Source organism: Dasypus novemcinctus, chromosome 19 (genome assembly GCF_030445035.2).
Source record: "Dasypus novemcinctus isolate mDasNov1 chromosome 19, mDasNov1.1.hap2, whole genome shotgun sequence".
NCBI lineage: Eukaryota > Metazoa > Chordata > Mammalia > Cingulata > Dasypodidae > Dasypus > Dasypus novemcinctus.
Window position 1 is genome coordinate 76554784 of NC_080691.1, and position 24920 is coordinate 76579703.

At 40.9% G+C, this 24920-nt stretch overlaps 1 protein-coding gene across 1 annotated transcript in view; it reads right to left on the bottom strand.

Annotated features, from left to right (window-relative positions):
• Positions 1-502: 502 nt before the first annotated feature.
• The window catches only part of LOC101442062 (small ribosomal subunit protein eS12-like), a 71524-nt gene continuing 47106 nt past the window's right edge, over positions 503-24920 (bottom strand). Inside the window, exon 2 of the mRNA XM_071209686.1 lies at positions 503-582. Within this exon, the coding sequence (XP_071065787.1) occupies positions 503-582 (80 nt within the window). The remainder of the gene's footprint in view (positions 583-24920) is intronic.

Below are 24920 nucleotides of genomic sequence, written 5' to 3' on the forward strand. Positions count from 1 at the left end.
GACGAGAGTGCTCCTTCAAAGCTTCCTCTCCCTTTTTGCGAAGTTCTTGAATGTCTGGAGTGGAAAAATGGACTTTTAGGGTTTCAGAAATAAGACTCCAGTAAGAAAAGGCAGTAACTGGGATTTTTTATGGCCCAAAAGTTTTGTAATAGTCTTGTAGGCAGTCTCCGACCCTTTTCCAACACTTATGATCTATGGTACCTTCTAGAGGGAACCAAGGGCAGGTTTTTAACAAAAATTCAAAAAAGTGTGTGAGATCCTTTTTCTTAACTCTAGTTCCTCGTGCCTTGAGTGCCTCTTTCAATTGTTTCATATATAAACTATGTTGGGAAGTTCCTTGTCCCATGGTGGGGGAGGGAGAGCCTACCTTTTTTCTTTTTTCTTTCTTTCTTCTTTTCGCTGACACTGGGTGATTGCTCAACGGACCTGTCTCACGAGCGTGTTCCCTCATGGTGATCCTGGGTGCGGTGGGTGAGAGCGCTCTCTTCTTTAGTGCAGCATTCTATCCCTCAGAGGCTTCATGCCCCACGTTGGGCGCCAGTTTGTCCCGACCAGCAGGACGATCAACGGGAGCTCTGGATCCTAGGAGGGAAAGAATGGTATGGGACAAGAGAGACACAAAGAACAACAGCAAGACAGTATTCTGATCAAGCTGCAAAACTTTATTGAGGGGACTGAGCATATATACTCTAGGGAGGAGGGGGGGTGGTGGGTAAGGATAGGTGGTGGTCTGGGATTGGCTGCTGCTGTTGCTAGGGTGGGAGGCAGATTTGAGGTAAGAACTTTTGGCGGGAACTGGTTCTGTAAAGAAGGAGGGGAGGGTGACCTAAGCTATTGTTGTATCAGCTCGGGCGGCCATGTTACCGGCATTGCTGAAAGGTAGATTCTATGCATGCTGCCTTAATCGCCCACAACACTCCTATATCATCATGAGACATTCATTGCATTTGGTGAATACATCTCTGAGCACCACTGCACCTCATGGTCAATGGTCTACATCGTAGCCCACACTCTCCCACAGTCCACCCAGTAGTCCATGGGAGGACATACAATGTCCAGAAACTGTCCCTGCAGCACCACCCAGGACAACTCCAGTCCCCAAAATGCCCCAACATCATATCACTTCCTCCCACTCCCTGCCCCCAGCAGCCACCATGGCCACTTTCTCCACACCAATGCCACATTTTCTTTGATTACTGATCACAATAGTTCATGAATAGAATACCAGTAAGTCCACTCTAATTCATACTCTATTCCTCCATCCTGTGGACCTTAGAATGGTTGTCCTCACTCCACACCTATGTCAAGAGGGGACTTAGATTCCACATGGATGCTGGATGCAATTCTCCTGCTTTCAGTTGTAGGCACTCTTGGCTCCCTGGTGTGGTGGTTGACCTTCTTCACCTCCATGTTAGCTGAGTGGGGTAAGTCCAATAAACCAGAGTGTAGGAGCTGAAGTCTGTTGAGGCTCAGGGCCTGGCTATCACATGGTCAGTCCAGAGATTTAGGTCCCTTAGGTATACATTAAACACCAGCACCAACTACAGTTCTGGTAAAAGTAACAGGAGAGCTTGTGGACAAAGATCACATCTGAGTCCAGCTCCATCACACAGAAACACAAACTCCAAAGTAGGACCAACTGACATGACACTGAACTCCATCTGCCATGACCATAGAACCTGTGGGTCTCTGTAGCCCTCAGAAGAACCAATACCTGGGGTTGTATCTACTTTAGCTGTCTCTGGGACTCTGCTGAGGTGTGCATAAGGGCAAACCCTCTGATAACCTCCTGGCTCTTTTTGGAGACTCATGGCCAAATAAACTCATTTGTCCTTTCCATTTCCTCCTTTTATTCAGGTCAAAAAGCATTTTTAACTCCTGATATTATATGTAAACTGAGATATTCTGCTGGTCCGAGTTGACTCTTTTATTCAAGGTCATTTTCTAGTTACATCATCATCTGGTACTTGGTAGTAATCCCTCAGCACCAGGGAGGCTCATCCCCAGGAGTCATGTCCCATGCTGGGGGGAAGTGTTTTCTAATGTGATTGTCATTTATGGAGTGGAATTGATAATTACACTTCTTGGTGGTACATACCTTTATATAAATGGTCCCATGCGGCGGCTTGCTCGGTTGGTAGAGGTGGGGTCTGGCTGCGGACGAGGGGTCGGTCCAGCTTAGGATGAGGGGTCGGTCCCACTTGGGACGAGGGGTCAGTCCGGCAGCAGATGAGGGGTCGGTCTCACAGGGGTTGCGCAGTTTGGCTGACAGGGTTGCCCAGCAAAGCCGGCAATGAAGGGGTCACCCGGAGAAGCAGGCAACAAACTGGGGACAAGGGAGGCCAGGCCCTTGTCGGGGGCTCTCAGGACTGGAGGGCGCACGGCAGAAGAACTACCGCGGAGACAAGGTAAACATGCAAGTCCACTTTACTGAGGGAGAGGCAACAGTTTTATAGGAGCTGGGGAAGGCTGATTGGTCGAAGCCATGCCCTGTTCTGATTGGTTGCCGGCGAAAGGTCAGTGGGCGGTACTGGATGGGGGAGGGGTGGTGGTTAGGGATTGGCTGTCGCTGTTGCTGGGGGAAGGGGCAGGGTTTAGGGATTGGTGGCTGCTGTTGCTGGGGTAGAGGGCAGACTTGAGTTTCCCGCCCACGCCTGGCTGTTTCTGCTGTCAGGGGAAGGGAAAAGGGCAGACTGGATTTTTCCGCCCACGCCTGGCTGTTGCTGCTGTCGGGGGAGGGAAAAAGGGCAGACTGGAATTTTCCGCCCTGCACCTGCGCAGGGAGAAAGAAGAAGAAGGGTGCCTCCCCACAAGGCATCGTGTGGTGCCATCCGGGAGGAGGGGCGGCCACGGAAGCATGGCTGCTGAGAAGGGGAGACCCGAGGGCACTCTGCGCCCATGCCGAGCTCCCTTCAGGTGTGGCGGTGAGTCCAACCAGCCACCCTATTATGGGGGCAGTGGCTTGGCCTGCCGTGGCTGCTCCCCCGCCAGGCCAGCAAACCACACTTCAGCCCGAGGGGTGACCGCAGTCCCAGAGCATTAATAATTTAAATTTACTGAAGGAGATACATGGGGAAAGAGTAACCATCCATCCCATATATACTGGAAAATGTGGAACATTCCTACATGGTGAGAATTTAGGCTAAATGTACCCTATAACAAATGGTTCCATAACAGATGTTGGGGTTGTATGATAGTCTGTCATTAATGGGCCCCAGGAGAGTATCTGTCTCAGTATCTCCTTCATTCGTTATGGGTAGGAGAAAAAAGAGAAATTCCATATTATGAGAAAATGTATTATTGAAGAATTCATATATACAGAATTCTCATAAACTTGAAGATGAGACATGCCCCCATTAAATATAAAAAAAGCAATGGTAAGGTTTTTAAAAATGAGTATGTGATGTAAGTCTTCCCAAAGGTCTGGAATTAAGAGAAATTAAAGTTTTGTGGCAAAAGTAAAACCCAAGCAATAAGAATCAATGGTGTGAGTTCTGGGAAGATGGCATCAGAGTAGCTCAAACAGGGTGCAGTTCTCTTACAAAATAGAAAATATAGAAGTCATCCCAGGGAGCTGCTTTGGAAACCTGCAGAAAAGAGAGTGCCAGACACATCATCGAAGAGAACTGGGTATGGAGAGACTAAAGGGCAAAAGGGAAAACTGATTCATTGGTCTCACAACTGTGAATGGTACCCATCCCCCCTACACAAGGTGAAAAACCTCAATAAAACCTCCAGCTGAACAGCCAACAGAGAGGGGAATGGACATTTTCATCCCAGGGAAGAGGTATGGTGCCATAGAGGCCTAAATGTGGTTTCTGTTCATGGAGTTTAACAAGTATAAGCTGATTATCAATCTATATCTTAGAAGTCAGTGGAAATTGAAATATTCATCACAGTGGAAAGATTTGCCAAACACCATCTGGTGGTGAGCCAGGAAAATGAAGAAAGACAAGGCTTGTCTCCTCTGTTTCTTTCCCAGTCACCTTAGATCTTTACCCCATTAGTGGTTCCCTACCCCTCTTTTCATAACTTAAGCAGGGAAAGCAAGTTTTAGAAAATAATTAACCAGAAATTCAACAAGCGCTGTGAAATAAACCACTAGGACATCCTGAGGGACCAAGAAGGCTGCCAGAAGAACCCATGAGAACCCAGCCATGAGAACCCCATTTGGAATGAGATCTCATTTGGGGTCAAGGGAAAGTCCCAGATATCTGCAAGGATCCTCATAATTGGGCCCCCTGGGAACTGACAGGTGGGCTAATCAAAAGAACATATAGCTGCGGCCTTTCCCTGAAACATCAGCAAAGGGGGAAATAATTAACAGCCTAAAGGATAACCTTGGGGGCAAGATGGTAGTTAAGTGAGCACACCTGAGTTTCTCTCTTGCAAAGAAGCAGCTGGGCAGCATAGGAAATTCTTCAGGACCAGGCTGTTTGGGGATTTTGCAGGGCAGGAGGTGTCTGGACATCGATTTGGTGGGAAGGTAATGGAGAAAATTCGTGTATAAGATAAAATTGAGGCTCTCTTACACGGAGGTGGGGGCTGTGCGCAGGACGCTCCCTTCTGGGGTGGGTGGAGCCTCGGCACCAACACCGTGGTGGTGATTCCTGGAGGCTCTGCATTACTGGGGAATTCAGAAGCCCTGAGTGGGCTATTGGGGGCTAACAGGGCAGGAGGCCTTCGCAGACCAATTTGGGGAGACAGATGGGAGTTTTGTGCGAGGCAGAGAAATTTTTGATTTCTGACACAAATAATAGTGCTTCCAGCTAGAGCCCCGCCCCCAAGGCCTGCTGCTGATCTGCAGCGGCCTTAAATCACTCACAATAAAGAGATGTCACCAGGAGGCGGATTCAGGGGCCTGCAGGGTAGGAGACGTCTGGAAGCCGATTAGGGGAATCTTTTGCAAGGCGTGGGAATTTCGGGTTGGGACACTGATATTGGCGCTTCTGGCTGGAGCCCCGCCCCCTGGGCCTGGCTGCTGATCTGCAGTGTCATTAAATTGGCTGCAGTGTAGAGGTGCCCCCAGGTGGCTGTTTCGGGTGATTGCAGAGCAGGAGGTGTCCTGAAGTCGAATTGGTGATACCGCCACAGAGGAGACCCTAGTGAGAGGGTGAATTGCAGGGTTCTGACACATAGGTCAGAGTTTGAGGATGTGAACTCCCCCATAGGGTTGGTACCCAGCTGTGGGAATCCCTGAAGGCTGTGTTGCACTGTGGTGCTCCCAGGCTCCCTGTTAACCAGATTTGATGTTGCCAGGTCTGTGTCCCCTAAACCCTGGTGGCCCGCACTTCAAAGAATCACACCTCTTGAGTCTGCAATATTACAGACTTTCCACCCCTGAACCCACCATGCCCTGAGGTCCATCTGAGGTCATTGAATGTCCTAGCCTTCAATGTTTGCATTTTTTCTTTTTTGTTTTTTTGGTTTTGTTTTGTTTTGTTTAATTTTTATTTTTATTTTTTATGTTTTATTGTCCTGATTGCTAACACTGCATTATCTCCTAGTCTTTTCTCCCATTGTATCCCCCAAGGTCTTTTTTTTTTTTCATTTCTCTCTTGTCCCTCATTTCCCTCTTGTTTTATTTTATCTTAATTATACAATAGGTGCTTCAGGGAACACCTCACATTTGCTGGGTTTCCTCATCCTCCATTGCCCCATTTCTGTGGAAATTGATTTTGGCTACCTACACTATCCCCTTTTCCCCACATTTTGATATCCTCCATCATCTACTGTCTCTCCTATATTCCACCTGCCATTCTTTGATCCCCAAATTTTCTAACGCTTCATTTCTAATACCTTTGTTTTGTTTTCTGTCTTTTATCCACTCTCAAAACTATTGCCTTTCTTTTCTCTTTCCCTCTCTCACGAAAACACTAGCTTTTTAATTCATACCATATTCCTCCCATATTCAGTCGACTACCTCATTATAGGTACTCTACTTACTGCTATAACTCTACACAACTTACATGAATCTAATATCCATCCTTTCAGATCTCATAATGTTACTCTGTTAACATTTATTACCAATACTACTTTACACATTTTCCTTTCTTACACAATTGCCTTTCCCTGGGCCCAATACTTTCCTTCAAAGTGAACTCACCCAGCAACAAAAAATTAGAATAAGAAGAACAAAGGAACAAAGAGAATATATAACACTTAAGCAAAAACAACAGCTAATTAATCCCCAAGACTAGACAAAGAAGATAAGGAACTGATTAAACCCGTCAAGATAAAATGATGACAAGACAGCAACAAAAATCTACAAACCAAACCAGTAATCAGGAAAACATGGCTGAATCCAATGAAAACACTAAAAACCAGGAAGGGGAGCAGAAATTCGCACAAGTAATTAAAGATCTCAAAACATATAACACAGACAAATTTAATGAAGAAAAGGAAGAGGTTAACGATACGAAGACAACACTTGGAGGGGAAATTGCAGACATATGCAAAAAGATAACAGATATGATGGGAATGACCACCACAGTTCAAGAAATCAAAAATACACTCACAGCAAATAGCAGCAGATTAGAAGAGGCAGAGCAGAGAATTAGCGATGTGGAAGACAGTACATGAGAAATCAAACAGATAGTAGAATTGATCAATAAAAAGATAGAAAAAATCCACCTAGGACTTAGGAACCTGAATGACAATGCAAAATGCACAAACATATGTATTTTAGGCATCCCAGAAGGAGAAGAGAAGGGAAAGGGGTCAGAAGGAGTCTTGCAGGATATAATGGCTGAAAACTTCCCAAATCTACTGAAAGAGACAGATGTACATATGCAAAAAGCACAATGCACCCCACTCGTCATAAACCCCAACAGGCCCACCCCAAGACATATACTTGTCAAATTATCCAATGCTCAAGACAAAGAGAAAATTCTAAAGGCAGCAAGAGAAAAGAAAACCATCACATACAAGGGAAGCTCCATAAGATTAAGTGCTGATTTCTCATCTGAAACCATGGAGGCAAGAAGGCAGTGGTATGATATAGTCAAGGTACTAAAAGAAAAAAGTTTCCAACCAAGAATACTCTATCCAACTAAACTAGCATTCAAAAATGATGGAGAGTTCAAAATATTCACAGATAAACAGAAATTGAAAGAGTATGCCAACAAGAAACCTCCCTTTCAAGAAATTCTAAAGGGAGTTCTGCAGGAAGAAAGGGGAAAAAAAGGACAGGCAGAGTTGGAGGAGAGTTTAAGAGCAACAAAAAAGACTAAAAGAGAAGAAAAAAACAAACAAACAAAATATGACAAACACAAGTCCAATCAAAATATGGCTAACATAAATACGTCCTTGAAAGTAATAACACTGAATGTCAATGGATTAAACTCACCTATCAAAAGATTCAGACTGGGACATTGGATAAGGAAATATGACTCATCTATATGCTCTCTACAAGAGACACATTTTAGACCCAGAGATTCATGGAGGCTCAAAGTGAATGGTTGGAAAACAACCTTACAAGCAAACAATAACCAAAAAAAGGCAGGAGTAGCTATATTAATATCAGACAAAATAGACTTTAAATGCAAAACAATTGTGAGAGACAAAGAAGGATACTACATATTAGTGAGAGGAACAATCTGTCAAGAAGAATGAACAATCATAATATTTATGCTCCTAACAAGTGTGCCTCTAAATACATGAGGAAAACACTGGAAAAACTAAGTGAAAGAATAGATGCATCTACAATTATAGTGGGGGATTTTAATACACCACTATCAACTCTGGACAGAACATCTCAAAAGAGAATCACTAAAGAAACAAAATATTTGAACAGTATATTAGAGGAGCTGAATCTAATAGACATATACAGATCATTACACCAAAACACAGCAGGATATATATTTTTCTCATGTGCACATGGATCATTCTCCAAGATAGACCATATGTTAGGCCACAAAGAAAGGCTTAATGAATTCAGAAAGATCGAAATCATGCAAAATAATATCTCTAACCACAGTGGAGAGAAGCTGGAAATCTGCAAGGGCCAGAGGCCCAGATTTCACACCAAGATATTGAAATTGAACAGCACACTCAGAAAAACAGTGGGTCAAAGAGGAAATCTCAAAAGAAACAAATGACTACTTGAAACAAATGATAATGATAACACAACATACCAAAATTTGTGAGATGCAGCAAAAGCAGTACTGAGAGGGAAATTTAGGATCATAAATTCATATATCAAAAAAGAAGAGCAAAAATTGAAGAACTAACTGCACATTTGGAGGAATAAGGAAAAAAATAACAAAGTAATCCCACAGGAAGAAGAAGGAAGGAAATAACAAAGATAAAAGCAGAACTAAATGAAATAGAAAATAAGAAAGCACTTGAAAAGATAAACAAGACCAAGAGCTGATTTTTTGAGAAGATCAATAAAATTGACAAACCTTTAGTGAGACTAACAAAGAAAAAAAGAGAGACGATGCAAATACACAAAATAAGAAATGAGAAAGGAGATATCACCACTGACCCCACAGAAATAAAGACTATCATAAGAGGTTACTTTAAAAAACTATATTCCAACAAAAATGACAATTCAGAGGAAATGGACAAATGCCTAGAAACACATAAGCAGCCTATACTGAGGAAAGAAGAAATTGAAGATCTCAACAAACCAATCACAAGTAAAGAGATAGAATCAGTCATTAAAAACCTCCCTACTGAGAAGAGCCCTGGGCCACACGGCTTCACAGGTGAATTCTACAAAACATTCTGGAAATAATTAGCACCAATCCTGCTGAAACTCTTTCAAAAAATTGAAACAGAAGGAACATTGCCTAACTCTTTCTATGAGGCCAACATTACCCTAGTACCAAAGTCAAACAAAGACACCACAAGAAAGGAAAATTACAGACCAATTTCTCTAATAAACCTAGATGCAAAAATACTTAACAAAATACTTGCTACTCATATTCAACAACACATTAAATGAATTATACACCACGACCAAGTGGGATTCATTCCAGCTATGCAAGGATTGTTCAATATAAGAAAATCAATCAATGTAATACACCATATAAACAGACTGAAAGAAAAAATCACATGATTATATCTATAGATGCAGAAAAAGCATTTGACAAAATACAGCACCCTTTCTTGATAAAAAACACTCCAAAAGATCGGAATGCAAGGAAATTTTTTGAACATGATAAAGAGTATATATGAAAAACCTACAACCAACATCATTTACAATGCAGAAATCCTAAAATCTTTCCCTCTAAAGTCAGGAACAAGACAAGGATGCCCACTCTCTCCCCTTCTATTTAACATTGTCTTAGAAGTACTTGCTCAAGCACTGAGGCAAGAAGCAGATATAAAAGGCATTCAATTGGAAAGGAAGAAGTCAAAATTCCATTATTTGCAGATGACAGGATCCTATACATAGAAAACCCTGAGAGGTCTACAACAAATCTTCCAGAACTCATAAATGAGCTTAGTAAAGTCGCAAGTTATAAGATCCATGCGCAAAAATCAGTAGCATTTCTGTACACCAATAATGAGCAGGATCAGGAGGAAATCAAGAAACAAATACCATTCACAATAGTAAATAAAAAAATCAAATATTTAGGAATAAATTTAACTAAAGATGTAAAAAACGTATACACTGAGAACTATACAAGAATGTCCAAGGAAATCAAAGAAGACCTAAATAAATGGAAGAATATTCCCTGTTCATGGATAGGAAGACTAAATATTATTAAGATGTCTATCCTACCAAAGCTGATCTACACATTCAATGCAATCCCAATAAAAATCAACACAGACTTCTTTAAGGAACTAGAAAAACTAGCTGTGAAATTTATTTGGAAAAGAAAGAGGACCCGAATAGCCAAAGACATTTTGAAAAAGAAAACCGAAATGGAGGAATCACACTTCCTGACTTCAAAACATACTACAAAGCTACGGTAGTGAAAACAGCATGGTATTAGCATAAGGAGAGACACACAGACCAATGGAATCGAATTGAAAGTTCTGATATAGAACCTCATATATAGAGCCATATAATATTTGATAAAGCCACCAAACCCTCTCAACTGGGAGAGAATGGCCTATTCAACAAATGGTGCCTGGAGAACTGGATATCCATATGTACAAGAATGAAAGAGGATTACCATCTCACACCTTATACAAAGATCAACTCAAGATGGATCAAAGTCCTAAACATAAGAGCCAAGATCATAAAGACCTTGGAAAGTAGTGTTGGGAAACATCTATAAGACCTTGTAATAGGAAATGGCTTCATGAATATCACATCAAAAGCACGAGAAGCAAAAGAACAAATAGATAAATGGGACTTCTTCAAAATTAAAGCCTTCTGCACCTAAAAGGACTTTGTCAAGAAAGTAAAAAGGGAGCCTACACAATGGGAGAAAATATTTGGCAACCATATATCCGATAAGAGACTTATAACGTGCATATATAATGAACTCCTATATCTTGAAAATAAAAAGATAAACAACCCATTTAAAATATGGGGAAAGGATTTAAACAGACACTTTTCCAAAGAAGAAATACAAATGGCTAAAAAGCACATGAAAAAATGCTCCAAATCTCTAGCTATCAGGGAAATGCAAATCAATACTATAATGAGATATCATCTTACTCCCATAAGATTGGCAGCTAGGAAAAAAACAACAGAAGAATACAAATGCTGGAGAGGATGTGAAAAAAGGGGAACACTCATCCACTGCTGGTGGGAATGCAGAAGGATCCAACCATTCTGGAGGACAGTTTGGCGGTTCCTCAAAAAACTAACCATAGATATGACCCAGCAATACCACTGCTGTGTATATACCCAGCAGCTCTGGAAACAAGGACACAAGCTGATATATGTATGCCAATGTTCATAGCAGCATTGTTCACTATCGCCAAAAGTTGGAATCAACCCAAATGCCCATCAACAGATGAGTGGATCAATAAAATGTGGTATATACACACAATGGAATACTACTCGGCTGTAAGAACAAATACACTACAAACACACGTGATAACATGGATGAATCTTGAGAACCTTATGTTGAGTGAAGCAACCCAGGCATTGAAGGACAAATACTACATGACCTCAATGATATGAAATAAGCAAGCTGCCTCAGAGAGCTAGAGACTGGAAAATAGACTTACAGGAAATTGTGGGGTAGAGGAAGGATGTGAGCCGATGTCTGCAGGGGTGGAATCTATGATGATCTGGCGATAAGTATGAGCACAAAGAAGAGATAAAATGGGGGCAAGGGGTTGCCTTTGGGTGGGGCTTTGCGGGTTTGAAGGAAGCTGGGGATGGGCGGATGGGTAATATTGCCCAAAAAATTGGGGGGAGGGAGGGGCAACATACGAACATAGGAGAGTGTCAGGTGTTGGTTGATAGTAAAATGCTGAGAAAATCGTATCAAAATATAATTAGGCGGGTTACGTGTTTAGGATGCTCAGAGGGGATGGTCTGATATGGGACAGACTCCTAGGGAATGTCTGAATGCTCATTTTGCCAGTGTGGGTTGTAGCATTGGGTAGAGACCCAAGAAGTGAGAGTTGGGGTGGACTCACATCCTGGGGAGAACTAATGCCATCAAATAGAGGGAACTGTATCTCTTCAGAGAAAGGGTGGCTCCCAGGACATTAGGGCAGTTGAGCAAGTCAGGCTCTGAACACTGTTGCAAGTATCTCTGGACGTGGCTCCTCAGGAAATGGAGATTGGCTGTTGCTGTGGGCCCCAAGGTGAGGGGAAAATGGATGTTGAATGGATGGATCCAAGGTAAATGTGGGGGCAAGAGAGGAGTTTCACGTGAGTACATGAGGATGAATATAAAACATGTAATATTACACCAAATACATACACGGGACGACAGACTAATAATGTAAACCATAATGTAAAACATAGGATATCAAAAAAATTTAGAAAACTGTATATCCTAAAGTATGGACCACATTGTAAGCACAGATGTCACCTTGTTTGAAAGCTATTGCTTCGGAGTCTGTACATCAGTTTCAGTAAATATGATATGAATAATTTAAAAGATTATCGCTGTGGAAGGGAAAAGGTTTTATAGTGGATGTCTGGGAGTACTGTATATTGTATATATGAATTACTGTGATCTAAGGCTCTTGTGAAGAGAAGCTCAATAATTAGGAAAAAAGAAAAGAAAAAGATAGGATGTAGAATTTTCCAAATCAGTACATACTCTATATCTAACCTTTAAACTCATCGCTATATTCTATTTTACTAGTAAGGGAACCTGACATTATATTGGGCTTCACTTTTCAGGAAGTTTTGGATCACAGAGTGGTTCAACAATGGCAGTGGAGGAATACTGGTATGGGATGTTATTGACAGGCTATATATGGTTGACAGGGAGTTATACAGGGCATATGTCCAGGGTGCATGGTAATGTTTGGATATACTCATAGTGGAAACAATTAAAAACAACAGCTGGGGGGTACTAGGTTACTGGCCAGGGGGGTTCTGTCATGGTCCCTAGGGGAGCAGCGGCAGTCCCCCAGGTGCAACAGCAAGGACCAGGAAGGAATGAGGGTCCAACAGTGGGATCCTGATACTAATGACAATGCTTGTGAGCCTATATGCCTGAAATAAGAACAAGGCCTAGAGCAGCATTGTGCCTGGGAGTTTCCTCCTGACAGCCTTCATGTTACTCAAATGTGGTCAGTCTCAAAGCCAAATTCAGCATGTAGATGCAGTGCATTCCCCCCAGCGTGGGACATGGTACCTGGGGATGAGCCTCCCTGGCACCGAGAGATCACTACCAAGTACCAGCTGAAGATGCAACTAGAAAATGACATTGAATTAAAGGTTCAACGTGGATCAGCAGAATATCCCTGTCTACATATAATTACATGACTTTAAAATGCTGTTTGACCTAATGTAAGGGGGAAATGGAAAGGAGAAATGAGTTTATATGGCTATGAGTCTCTAAAAAAGAGTCTGGAGGTTGTCAGAAGGATTGCCCTTATGCACAACTGAGCAGAGTCTCAGAGACAGATAAAGTAGCTACAACCCCAGGTATTGGTTCTTTTGAGGGCTAAAGAGACCCATGGGTTCTATGGTCATGGCAGATAGGGTTCACTGCCATGTCAGTTGGCCCTTCTTTGGAGCCAGTGTTTCTCCATGATGGAACTGGACTCAGATGGGATCTCTTTTCACAAGACTTTCATGCTACTTTACTGGAATTGTAGTTGGTGTTGGGGTTTAAGATATATTTAGGGGATTTGAATCTCTGGACTGACAATATGATAGCCACGCCCTGAAACTCAACAGACTTCAACTCCTACACTCTGATTTATTGGACTTACCCCACTCAGCTAACATGGAGTTGAAGAATGTCAACCACCGCACCATGGAGCCTAGAGTGCCTACACCTGAAAGCAGGAGGATTGCATCCAGTATCCATGTGGAATCTAAGCCCCCTCTTGACATAGATGTGCAATGGACACAACCAATCCAATGTCTACAGAGAAAATGTGGTATTGGTGTGGGAAGCGTGGCCATGGTGGCTGCTGGGTGCGGGGAATGGGAGGAAGAGATGAGATGTGGACGCGTTTTCGGGACTTGGAGTTGTCCTGGGTGGTTCTTCACGGACAATTACTGTCCATTGTAGATCCCCCCAGGGCCCACTGGATGGAACGTGGGAGAGTGTGGGCTATGATGTGAACCATTAACTATGAGGTGCAGCGATGCCCAGAGATGTACTTACCAAATGCAATGGATGTGTCATGATGATGGGAGAGAGTGTTGCTGTGGGGGGAGTGGGGGGTTGGGGGCAGTGGTGTTGAATGGGACTTCATATTTTTTGAATGTAATATTTTTTAAAAAATGAATAATAAAAAAACAGATGAGTGGATCAATAAAATGTAGTATATACATACAATGGAATACTACGCGGCTTTAAGAACAATTACACTACAAACACACGTGATAACATGGATGAATCTTGAGAACCTTATGTTGAGTGAAGCAACCCAGGCATGGAAGGACAAATACTACATGACCTCAATGATATGAAATAAGCAAGCTGTCTCAGAGAGCTAGAAACTGGAAGATAGGCTTACAGGAAATTGTGGGGTAGAGGAAGGATGTAAGCTGATATCTACATGGGTGAAATCTATGATGAGCTGGCGGTAAGTTTGTGTACAAGGAAGGGATAAAATGGGGACACAGGGTTACCTTTGGGTGGGGCTTTGTGGGTTTGAGGAGGGCTAGGGATGGGTGGATGGGTAATATTGCCCAAGAAATTGGGGGGAGGGTGGGGCAAAATATGAACATAGGAGATTGTCAGGTGTTGGTTGAGAGTATAATGCTGAGAAAACCTTTTCAAAATATAATTAGGAAAGTTACCTGTTTAAGATACTCAAAGGGGATAATCTGATGCAGGATAGACTCCTAGGGAATATCTGAATGCTCATTTAGCCAGAGTGGGTTATACCATTGGGTAGAGACCCATATAATGAGAGTGAAGGTAGACCCACATCCTGGGGATGACTAATGCCATCAAATAGAGGGAACTGTATCTCTCAAGAGAAAGGGTAGCTCCCAGGGCATTAGGGCAGTTGAACATGTCAAGCCCTCAACACTGTTGCAAGTATCTCTGAACATGGCTCCTCAAGAAATGAAGATTGACTGTCACTGTGGGCCCCAAGGGGATGGGGAAATAGATATTGAATAGATGGAACCAAAGTAAATGTGAGGGCAAAAGAAGTGTTTCACAAGAGTACACAAGGATGGATATAAAACATGTAATATTACACCAAAAACATATAGGGGACGACAGACTAATAATGCAAACCATAATGTAAAACATAGGATAACTAAAAAATTTAGAAAACTGTATAGCCTAAAGTATAAACCACAATGTAAACACAAATGTTACCTTGTTTGAAAGCTATTGTCTCAATATCTGTACATCAGTTTCTGTAAATATGATATGAATAAGTTAAAAGATTATCACTGTGGAAGGGAAAAGGTTTTATAATGGATATGTGGGAGTACTGTATATTGTATATATGAATTACTGTGATCTATGGCTCTTGTGAAGAGAAGCTCAATAATTAGGAAAAAAGAAAAGAAAAAGATAGGATGTAGAATTTTTCCAAATCAATATGTATTCTAGATCTGACCTTTAAACTCATCGCTATATTCCATTTTACTAGTAAGGGAACCTGACATTATATTGGGCTTCACTTTTCAGGAAGTTTTGGATCACAGAGTGGTTCAACAATGGCAGTGGAAGAATACTGGTATGGGATGCTATTGACAGGGCACATGTGGTTGACAGGGATTTATACAGGGCATGTGTCCAGGGTGCATGGAAATGTTTGGATATACTCATAGTGGAAACAATTATAAACAACAGCTGGGGGGGTACTGGGTTACTGGCTGGGGGTGCTCTGTTCTGGTCTCTAGGGGAGCAGCGGCAGCCCCCAGGTGCAACAGCAAGGACCAGGAAGGAATGAGGGTCCAACAGTGAGCCCCTGATACTAATGACTATGCTTGTGAGCCTATATACCTGAAATAAGAACAAGACCTAGAGTAGCACTGTGCCTAAGAGTTCCCTCCTGACAGCCTTCATGTTACTCAAATGTGGCCAGTCTCGAAGCCAAACTCAGCATGTAAATGCAATGCCTTCCCCCCAGTGTGGGATATGACTCCCGGGGATGAGCCTCCCTGGCACCGAGGGATCACTACCAAGTACCAGCTGATGACGTAACTAGAAAATGACCTTGAATTAAAGGTTCAACATGGACCAGCAGAATATTCCTGTCTACATATAATAGGAGTTAAAAATGCTGTTTGACCTAAAGTAAGGGGGAAATGGGAAGGAGAAAGGAGTTTATGTGGCTATGAGTCTCTAAAAAAGAGTCTGGAGGTTGTCAGAAGGATTGCCCTTATGCACACCTGAGCAGAGTCTCAGAGACAGATAAAGTAGATACAACCCCAGGTATTGGTCCTTTTGAGGGCTAAAGAGACCCACAGGTTCTATGGTCATGGCAGATGGAGTTCACTGCCATGTCAGTTGGCCCTTCTTTGGAGCTGGTGTTTCTGCGTGATGGAACTGGACTCAGATGTGATCTCTTTTCACAAGCCTTTCATACTACTTTACTGGAATAGTAGTTGGTGCTGGGGCTTAAGAAATATGCAGGGGATTTGAATTTCTGGACTGACAATATGATAGCCAGGCCCTGAACCTCAACAGACTTCAGCTCCTACACTCTGATTTATTGGACTTACCCCACTTAGCTAACATGGAGTTGAAGAACGTCAACCATCACACCATGGAGCCTAGAGTGCCTACAACTGAAAGCGGGGGGATTGCGTCCAATATCCCTGTGGAATCTAAGGCCCCTCTTGACATAGGTGTGGAATGGACACAACCAAGCCAAGGTCCACAGGAAGGAGGAATACAGTAAGGATTAGAGTGGACTTGATGATATTCTATTCATGAACTATTGTGGTTAATAATCTAGAAAATGTGGCACTGGTGTGGAAAAAGTGGCCATGGTGGCTGCTAGGTGTGGGGAATGGGAGGAAGAGATGAGATGTGGAGGCATTTTCGGGACTTGGAGTAGTCCAGGGTGGTGCTGCAGGGACAATTGCTGGACATTGTATGTCCTCCCATGGCCCACTGGATGGAACGTGGGAGAGTGTGGGCTCTGGTGTGGACCACAGGCCATGGGGTGCAGCGATGCCCAGAGATGTACTCACTAAATGCAATGTATGTGTCATGATGATAGGGGAGAGTGTTACTGTGGTGGGAGTGGTGGGGTGGGGGCAGTGGGTGTGAATGGTGACCTCATATTTTTTTAATGTAATATTTTTTTAAAAAATCAATAAATTGAGTAGAGTTTGAAAAAAAAAAAAAAGATAACCTCAGTAGCCAAATCTCTCCCTGCCTGAAGGAACCAACACCTACATCTCAAGATGTGCATTCTGCTAATTTCTCCCAATTTCTCAATAAACTACTGTCCTAACTATACTAACCTGGCTCGTTTTTTAAATTCTTTTATGTAGCATAGCCAAGAACCTAGAGGAATCTATCATCCTCAACTTCCCCTGACTTCACACCTAGGCATATTGGAAGTCCAAGTGATTCTCTTATACTGTCTTAAAAATTGTCATTGGTCTGTTTTACTGAAAGTATTGATTTAGGCTATGGGTAGGAGGCTGTTTGTCTCTTTGTAGATAACCTGAGCTGTATGTGTCCTGAGATGTGCATGTGGGACAATGAGAACTGTAGACCTGTCCTTGGTAGCCATGACACCAATTCCAGTCCCAGAAAAACAATTTAGCAATGCAAACTCTATAACCTTTAAATATTCAGGGGAAATACAAACCAAATGTGTTAAATGCTTACATGGAATGTATGAAGTTCATGTTAACAGCTTACTTTGAATGTATGATGTCCATGCTAAAAGCTTATTTAGAATTATGAAGTCCATGCTAAAGCCTACCTATAATGTGTGGGATATGTGTTAATTCAAGCTTATTGAACACTGAAACAAAGGACAGTTTAGCTCTTCCTCTGTATAAAAGGTACTCAAGAATCTTATTCAGGGCTTGGGTTTTGAACAGAAAGTTCCTGAGTCTAGTGGGCCATAAATAAATTCTTTTTTCCTTCCCAAAATTATTCCTGAGTTCTGGCCTTTCCACATGCAATTATTGAACCTCTCTCTATGTCTACAACAGTATGGTGGATGCACTTTTTGCCTAATGTTTGGGAAATGGCTGTATTTTGGAAGGCTGAGTGAGATCTGTGGGATTCATGGGCTATGGTGAGCCCCCTTTTCTCTACCACCTAATTTATTTTTTTTTAATTAATTTTTTTATTGACTTTGTAATAATGTTACATTAAAAATATATATGTGAGGTCCCATTCATCCCCACCCCCCCCCACCCCCCTCTCCCCCCCCAACAACACTCGTTTCCATCATCATGACACATCCATTGGATTTGGTAAGTACATCTTTGGGCACCTCTGCACCTTATAGACAATGGTCCACATCATGACCCCCACTCTCCTCCATTCCATCCAGTGGGCCCTATGAGGATTTACAATGTCTGGTGATTACCTCTGAGGCACCATCCAGGGCAGCTCCATGTCCCAAAGACGCCTCCATCTCTCATCTCCTCCTGCCCTTCCCCATACCCATCGTCCACCATGTCCACTTTTCCCAATTCCATGCCACCTCTTCTATGTGGACATTGGATTGGTTGTCTACCACCTAATTTAGCATTGAAAAAACTATTTTCTTTTGAGCTTTTCTTTGTCCATTTCCTAGTAGAGAAGCATTTGCATTGTTTCTAGTTCATGGTAATTAAAGCTGCTGTAAGCAGTCATCTACAGGTTTTCTCTTGGGTAAATAGCTAGGAGTAAAATTTATGCATTGTTTGCTAAGTGTGTTGAACTTTAAAGAAATCACCTACTGTTTTCCAAAGTAGTTACACTTTTTGAATTCCCATCATACTTTTGAATCTTTATCAAATCTTGAGCCATTCTAGTAGGTATGTAGTGGTACCTCATTGTGGTTTTTATTTTCATTTCTCAGATGACCAATGATGTTGAGTATACTTTGACTTGCTTATTGTTCTCCATATATCTTCTTTGATTTAGTGCCTGTTTAGATCTTTCATCCTTTAAATTTCTTTGTAATATTATTTTTCAAGAGCTCTTTATATGTTCTGGACACAATCCTTTAACAGGTATGTTATTTCAAATATTCTCTCATAGCCTGTGACTTTTCTTTTTAATCTTTCAACAATGTACCTCAAAGAAGAGAATTTCTTAATTTTGGGATCCAATTTGTTGATTTTTCCTTTCATGGATTGAACTTTTGGTGCCATGTATACTGGAGTATAAGTCAGCAATAAAAGGAAATGAACTCCTGATGCACGGGGATGTGAATGAGCCTCAGGAGCACTAAGCTGAGTGAGTGAAGCCAGAAGCAAAAGTCCAGAAACAGTGCAATTCCTTTTATATAATATTCTTGAAAAGGCAAAATTAAAGGGACAGAAAATAGATCATTTGTTGACAGCAGCTGGGTGGGGTGAGGTGTTGACTACAAAGTGGGGAGGGTGTTTTTCAGTAATGCAATTCTTCTCTTGCTTGGTTGTCATGCTGCTTACACAGTTATATGTGATTTTTAAAAATTGCAGAATTGCCCACTGAAAGTGTGGATTTTATTATATTCAGATGATGCCTTACTTTTTAAAAATTAAGTATTTACCTCATTGACTTTCTATTGCATTTTAGTTTCTTCAGGGAGGAGTTCTAAAAAACATCAAAGACAGATTAAAGAAGTTAAGAACTTAAGAAGAGAATCATACAATCTTATTTTACAGTTGATAATACGGACCAGAAGCATTTTTCAAGAGCAGCATAGAATTGTGCTCCATGATGAGTGGGATGGTGGGACATGGGGAACTCACTGTTGTTTCCTAAAGCCCTTTCTTTTACCTCCTGGGCACAGTATCAGATGGCCATTTTCAAATCTCCCTTGCTATGACAAAATCCTGAAGAGGTTATGTATGTGATTTCCAAGGCCGGCTCAACAAAACCTCTTGCTGTTCTCCACTCTTTCCCTTCCCCACAAATCTAGGTGGGTGCAGAAGATCCAGCAAGAACTATAAAGGCCCTAGGTGATGGAGGAACCACAAGATGGAAGGAAAAATCAAGAGGATGGCGACACAAATAAGAAATGTACATTTTTTTTTGGTTTCACAAACTGAGGTTTATGAGACTTGTTTGTTTCAGTGCTTTGTGATACTCTAAACCAAGCAGTGCAATTGTGTTTCCTTGCCTGTTCGGACATATTAAGATATTGTGATTTTTGGTAAGAAGAAAAATGAGATGATAAACCTGTAAAGGTAGAAAGTTCTTTAAATAATTTTGGGTAGGGTATTTTTGGTTGGAATTTTTTGAAGATGCATATTGATTTACAACATTTAGGAACACTTTTTCACTTTTATTTGGGCTTCATTGTTACAAGTTTCCTGAGTCATTTATTGATTAACGGAGAGCTGAATTAGAAACATTGCACTATGATGATAGATTTTTTCCTTATCTTCTTGAATTTCTATTATTTTTGCATTAAAATGATTGTGCTGATAGTTGCATATAATTATGGAATTTTTAAGTCTTCCAAGTGTGTAGAACTCTTTATCATTTTGAATTGTCCTTATTCTAGTAATGCTCCTAGACTATACACAAATTATTTAGTGTTAGTGGAATTGTTCAAGCTTTCCTTTGTTTATTATTTCCTTAGCATATAAATTTGTTTTTTTAATCTATTTTAGACGTATTGTCTATAAACAAGATGTAGCTGGATATAAAAAGCACAGTTTGCAATTGCCTTCCTTTTAAAATTGGGAAATTTTAAATGAAAAATAATTAATACAATAATTTTTGTAATAATATATTTGGATTTATATCTGTAATTTCATTTTGTGGTCTCTATCTGCCTCTTGTTGTGTTTTTCTTCTTTCTTAATTACTTTGAGTGTTTGATTTCATTCTATTTTTCCTATGTAAATCATATCTACTTCTATGCTTTTTGTTTTTCCCTAGAGATTTTAAGCTACATGTTTAACTTGTCAAAGGCTAATGTTAATAAACATCTTTTTTTATTCTGGTGTAATTCAAGGATATGTACATAAATGACCCTCCTTTTTTGCTTATGTACTGTTACAGAGACTGCTGCTTGTTCATTGAAAATCCATTTTCTATTCTTTTTGGATCCAGTCTTTTTTTTTTTTTTTTGATTTTGTAAAAATATCACATTAAAAAAATATGAGGTCCCATTCAACCCCACCACCCCCACCCCACCACTCCCCCGCCCAGCAACCCTCACTTCCATCATCATGACTCATCCATTGCACCTGGTAAGTACATCTCTGGGAATCTCTGCACCCCATGGTCAATGGTCTACATCATGGCCCATACTCTCCCACATTCCACCCAGTGGGCCCTGGGAGGATTTACAATGTCCGGTGATTGCCCCTGAAGCACCATCCAGGGCAACTCCAAGTCCCAAAGGCGCCTCCACCTCTCATCTCTTCCTGCCATTCCCCATACCCATCAGCCACCATGTCCACTTTTCCCACTCCAATGCCACCTTTTCTCTGTGGACCTTGGATTGGTTGTGTCCGTTGCACCTCTATGTCAAGAGGAGGCCCAGATTCCACATGGATACTGGATGCAATCCTCTTGCTTTCAGTTGTAGGCCCTCTAGACTCCATGGTGTGGTGGTTGTCCTTCTTCAACTCCATCTTAGCTGAGTGAGGTGAGTCCAATAAATCAGATTGTAGGAGCTGAAGTCTGTTGGGGCTCAGGGCCTGGCTATCATATTGTCAGTCCAGAGATTCAAATCCCCTAAATATATCTTAAACCCCAACACCAACTACAATTCCAGTAAAGTAGCATGAAAGTCTTGTGCAAAGAGATCCCATCTGAGTCCAGCTCCATCACGCAGAAACACTGGCTCCAAAGAAGGGCCATCTGCCATGGCAGTAAACCCCATATGCCATGACCATAGAACCCGTGGGTCTCTTTAGCCCTCAAAGGAATTAAGCTACATTTTCAAGCCTTCCTTATAATTAGCTATAACCAGATGACAGAGAACTGGTACATTCTGTCTCCAGGCCTGGCTCATAAAATCTTTTCATGCTTGTTGTATAGTTTAACTTTATTTTTTAAAATTCACTAGGATATTACTATGATTTTTAACATCAATAATTGCTTGCATTTACCACACTCTTTGTTCATCATTTATTTCATTTCAGATCTTTCTCTTAGGATATTATTTCTTTTTCCTGAAGTACATCCTATAGATATTCTAAGAAATGGTCTGTAAAATTGTAAGTGGTAAATCATATCAATTTTTGTTTTTCTGAAAATTTTTCTTTTGAACACAGTTTTCATTTGTCATTCAAAAAAAAAACACAAAATAGTAAAGCATTTTTTAAATGATTGTTAGCTTTATTAGCTTTTTTTTCATTATTTCTTCCACCCTTGTCTGCTCTCTGTGTCCATTTGCTGTGTGTTCTTCTGTGTCTGTTGTATTCTCATTAGGCACTTCTGCGAACCCATCCTAGGACCTTCCTGAGTGGGAGAGAGGTGACCATTCTCTAGCTCCACCTCAGCTCCCTAGTTCATTGCATCTTATATTGTCTCTTCTCTGTGTCTCTCTTTTATTGTCTTATCTTGCTGTGTCAGCTTCTCCATGTGGGCTGTATCACTCCTGGGCAGTCTGTCCTCCTGTGTAGAGCTGCACTCCTTGTGAAGGGGCCACTCCTTACATGGGGGGCACCCCTGTGCTGGGCAATACTCCTTGATGCAGGAGCACTCCACATAGGCCAGTCACCACACAGTCCAGGAAGCCCTCGGTGTTGAACCCTGGGCCTCCTGTATGGTAGGTGGAAGTTCTATCCATTGAGCTATATCTGCTTCCCATAAACCATTTTTTTTATTCTCCCCCTTGTGGCTTGCTTGCTGTCTACTCTGTCTGTTCACTGTGCATTCTTCTGTGTCTGTCTCCCTTTTTTTATTTGGTCATCTTGATGCACCAGCTCTCTGCAGACACATGGGCCATCAGCTCTGCATGGGCATGCAGGCCATCAGCTCTCCATGGGTGCATGGACTGTTAGCTCTCCATGGGCATGTGGGCCATCAGATCTCCACAGGTGCATGGGTCATCAGCTCTCTGCATGCATGGGCAAGCTTGCCTTCACAAGGAGGCCCTGGGACATGAACCCAGGGCCTCCCATGTAGCAGACAGGAGCCCAGTGGATTAAACTATAGCTGCTTCCCTCCCATAAAGCATTTTTAAAATAAATGTAAGCCATCTTCAATAAAACCCATAGAATTTTGCTGAAAGTAAAGAATAAAATAAAGGAAAGTGTATCATTTGTGGACTGGAAGACTCTTTAGTGTTAAGGTATAAATTCCTTCCAAGTTGATCTATAAATGCAGTATAATCCTAATGAAAATTCTGACAGGATTTTTGGTAGAAATAAGAAAGATGATTAAGGTGAATCTAAAATTTATATGGAAATACAAATGACTAGAATGTTTAAAACAATTTTTAAAAAGAATAAATTTGGAAGTCATAAATTACCTCATTCAAAATTTACTATAGAACTAAATTAATAAAAAGACAATATGGTTTTGTTGAAGAAGTAGACATATAAATCAATATTTCAGAAATAGACGTGCACCTGTATGGTAAATTGATTTTCAAAAAAGATGTGAAAGCAATTTACTGGGGAAATGAACATCATTTCATAATAGTGCAGAAACAAATATATATTCATATAGAAAAATGAATATCAACCTTCACCTATACATGAAGATTAACTTGAAATGTAGTATAGAGACCCAAATATAAAGCTTAAAAGTATAAAACATGTAGAAGAAAACAAATGATAAAATCTTTTTGCAGTGTTGGATAGGAAAATTTTCTTTGATATTACCAAGGAAACATAAACCATAAAAGAAAAACTTGCTAAAATTCAATTTATCAAAATTAAAATGTTCTGCTCTTCCAAAGACAAAATTAATGAAATCAAAAGTCAAACTATAGAATTGAATAAAATATCTGCAATAAATTTAGACGTGTATCTGCAATATACAAGAAGACAATTCAAAAATAAAAAGACAAAGTGCTCAATTTAAAAATTAACAAAAGAAGTGAACAGATATTTTGCAAAAGATTGGTCAATGGGGATGTGAAAAGGTGATCAGCATCATTGGTTATAAAATTAAAACAATGAAAGTTGACTACACACCTTAGGATGCTGATAATAAAATGAGAATAAAAATATCTTTGAGGTTGTGATACTTGAACTCTCATACCCTTATGCTGGGAGTATAACATGACACACCACTTTAATAATTAAACATACTCCTATCACATAACCAAGCATCTCACTTTAGGTATTGTAGCAGTTTGATATTGTTGATGAGTTCCAAAAAGAAATACTGGATTATGTTTGTAAACTGATCTTTTCATCTGTGCATTTTCATCTGATTATATCAGATTCATAGGTTTACTTGATTAAGTAATTATGTAAATCTCCTGTGCCAATAAAGCATTGAGTCCCCACCCTTGGGTTGGTGGGGATTCACAGATAAAAGGCATGGGCAAAGGACAAAGTTAAGGGTTTTTGAGGTTGGAGTCTTGCTGTTGGAGTTTGATACTGAAGCCTTAAGCTGGAGCCCTGGGAAGTAAGCTCACAGAGGAAAGAGAGGCAAGACCCTGGAAGGGAGGAACTGAGGAAGCCTGAACCCTCAGAGACATCAGCAGCCATCTTGCTCTAACACATGAAAATGGACTTTGGTGAGGGATGTAACTTATGCTTTGTGTTCTGGTATTTGTAAGCTCCTAACCCAAATAAACACCCTTTATGAAAACCAACCAATTTCTAGCATTTTACATTAATACCACTTTGGCTGACTAATACAAATTTGGTATCAAGGAATGGGGATGTGCTTTTGCAATTACTGAAATGCTGGAACAGTTTTATAAGTGGGTAAGTTGTATTTTTTGGAGGAATTGTGAGATGTTTGATAGAAAAGACAAATTGCTTTGCAGAGACTATTGGTAGTAATATGGAGCATAAAGTTATTTTTGATAAGGACTTAGAAAGAAAAAAATGTGAGATGGATGCTAAAGAGACTTTTTATGATGCCTTAGAAGTTAATGATGAAACTATTATTGGAAATTGGAGGAAAGGTGATCCATGTTTTAAAGTTGCAGAGAATATAGCAAGATTAACTCCTCATGTTTTAGGAAAGGCAGAATTTGAAAATGGTGAGCCTAGGCATTTAGCTGAAGAAATTTCCATGTTAAAACCTGAGAATGTGGCTTGGCTTCTGCTTGCAGCTTAAAGCAAAATGCTAGATAAGG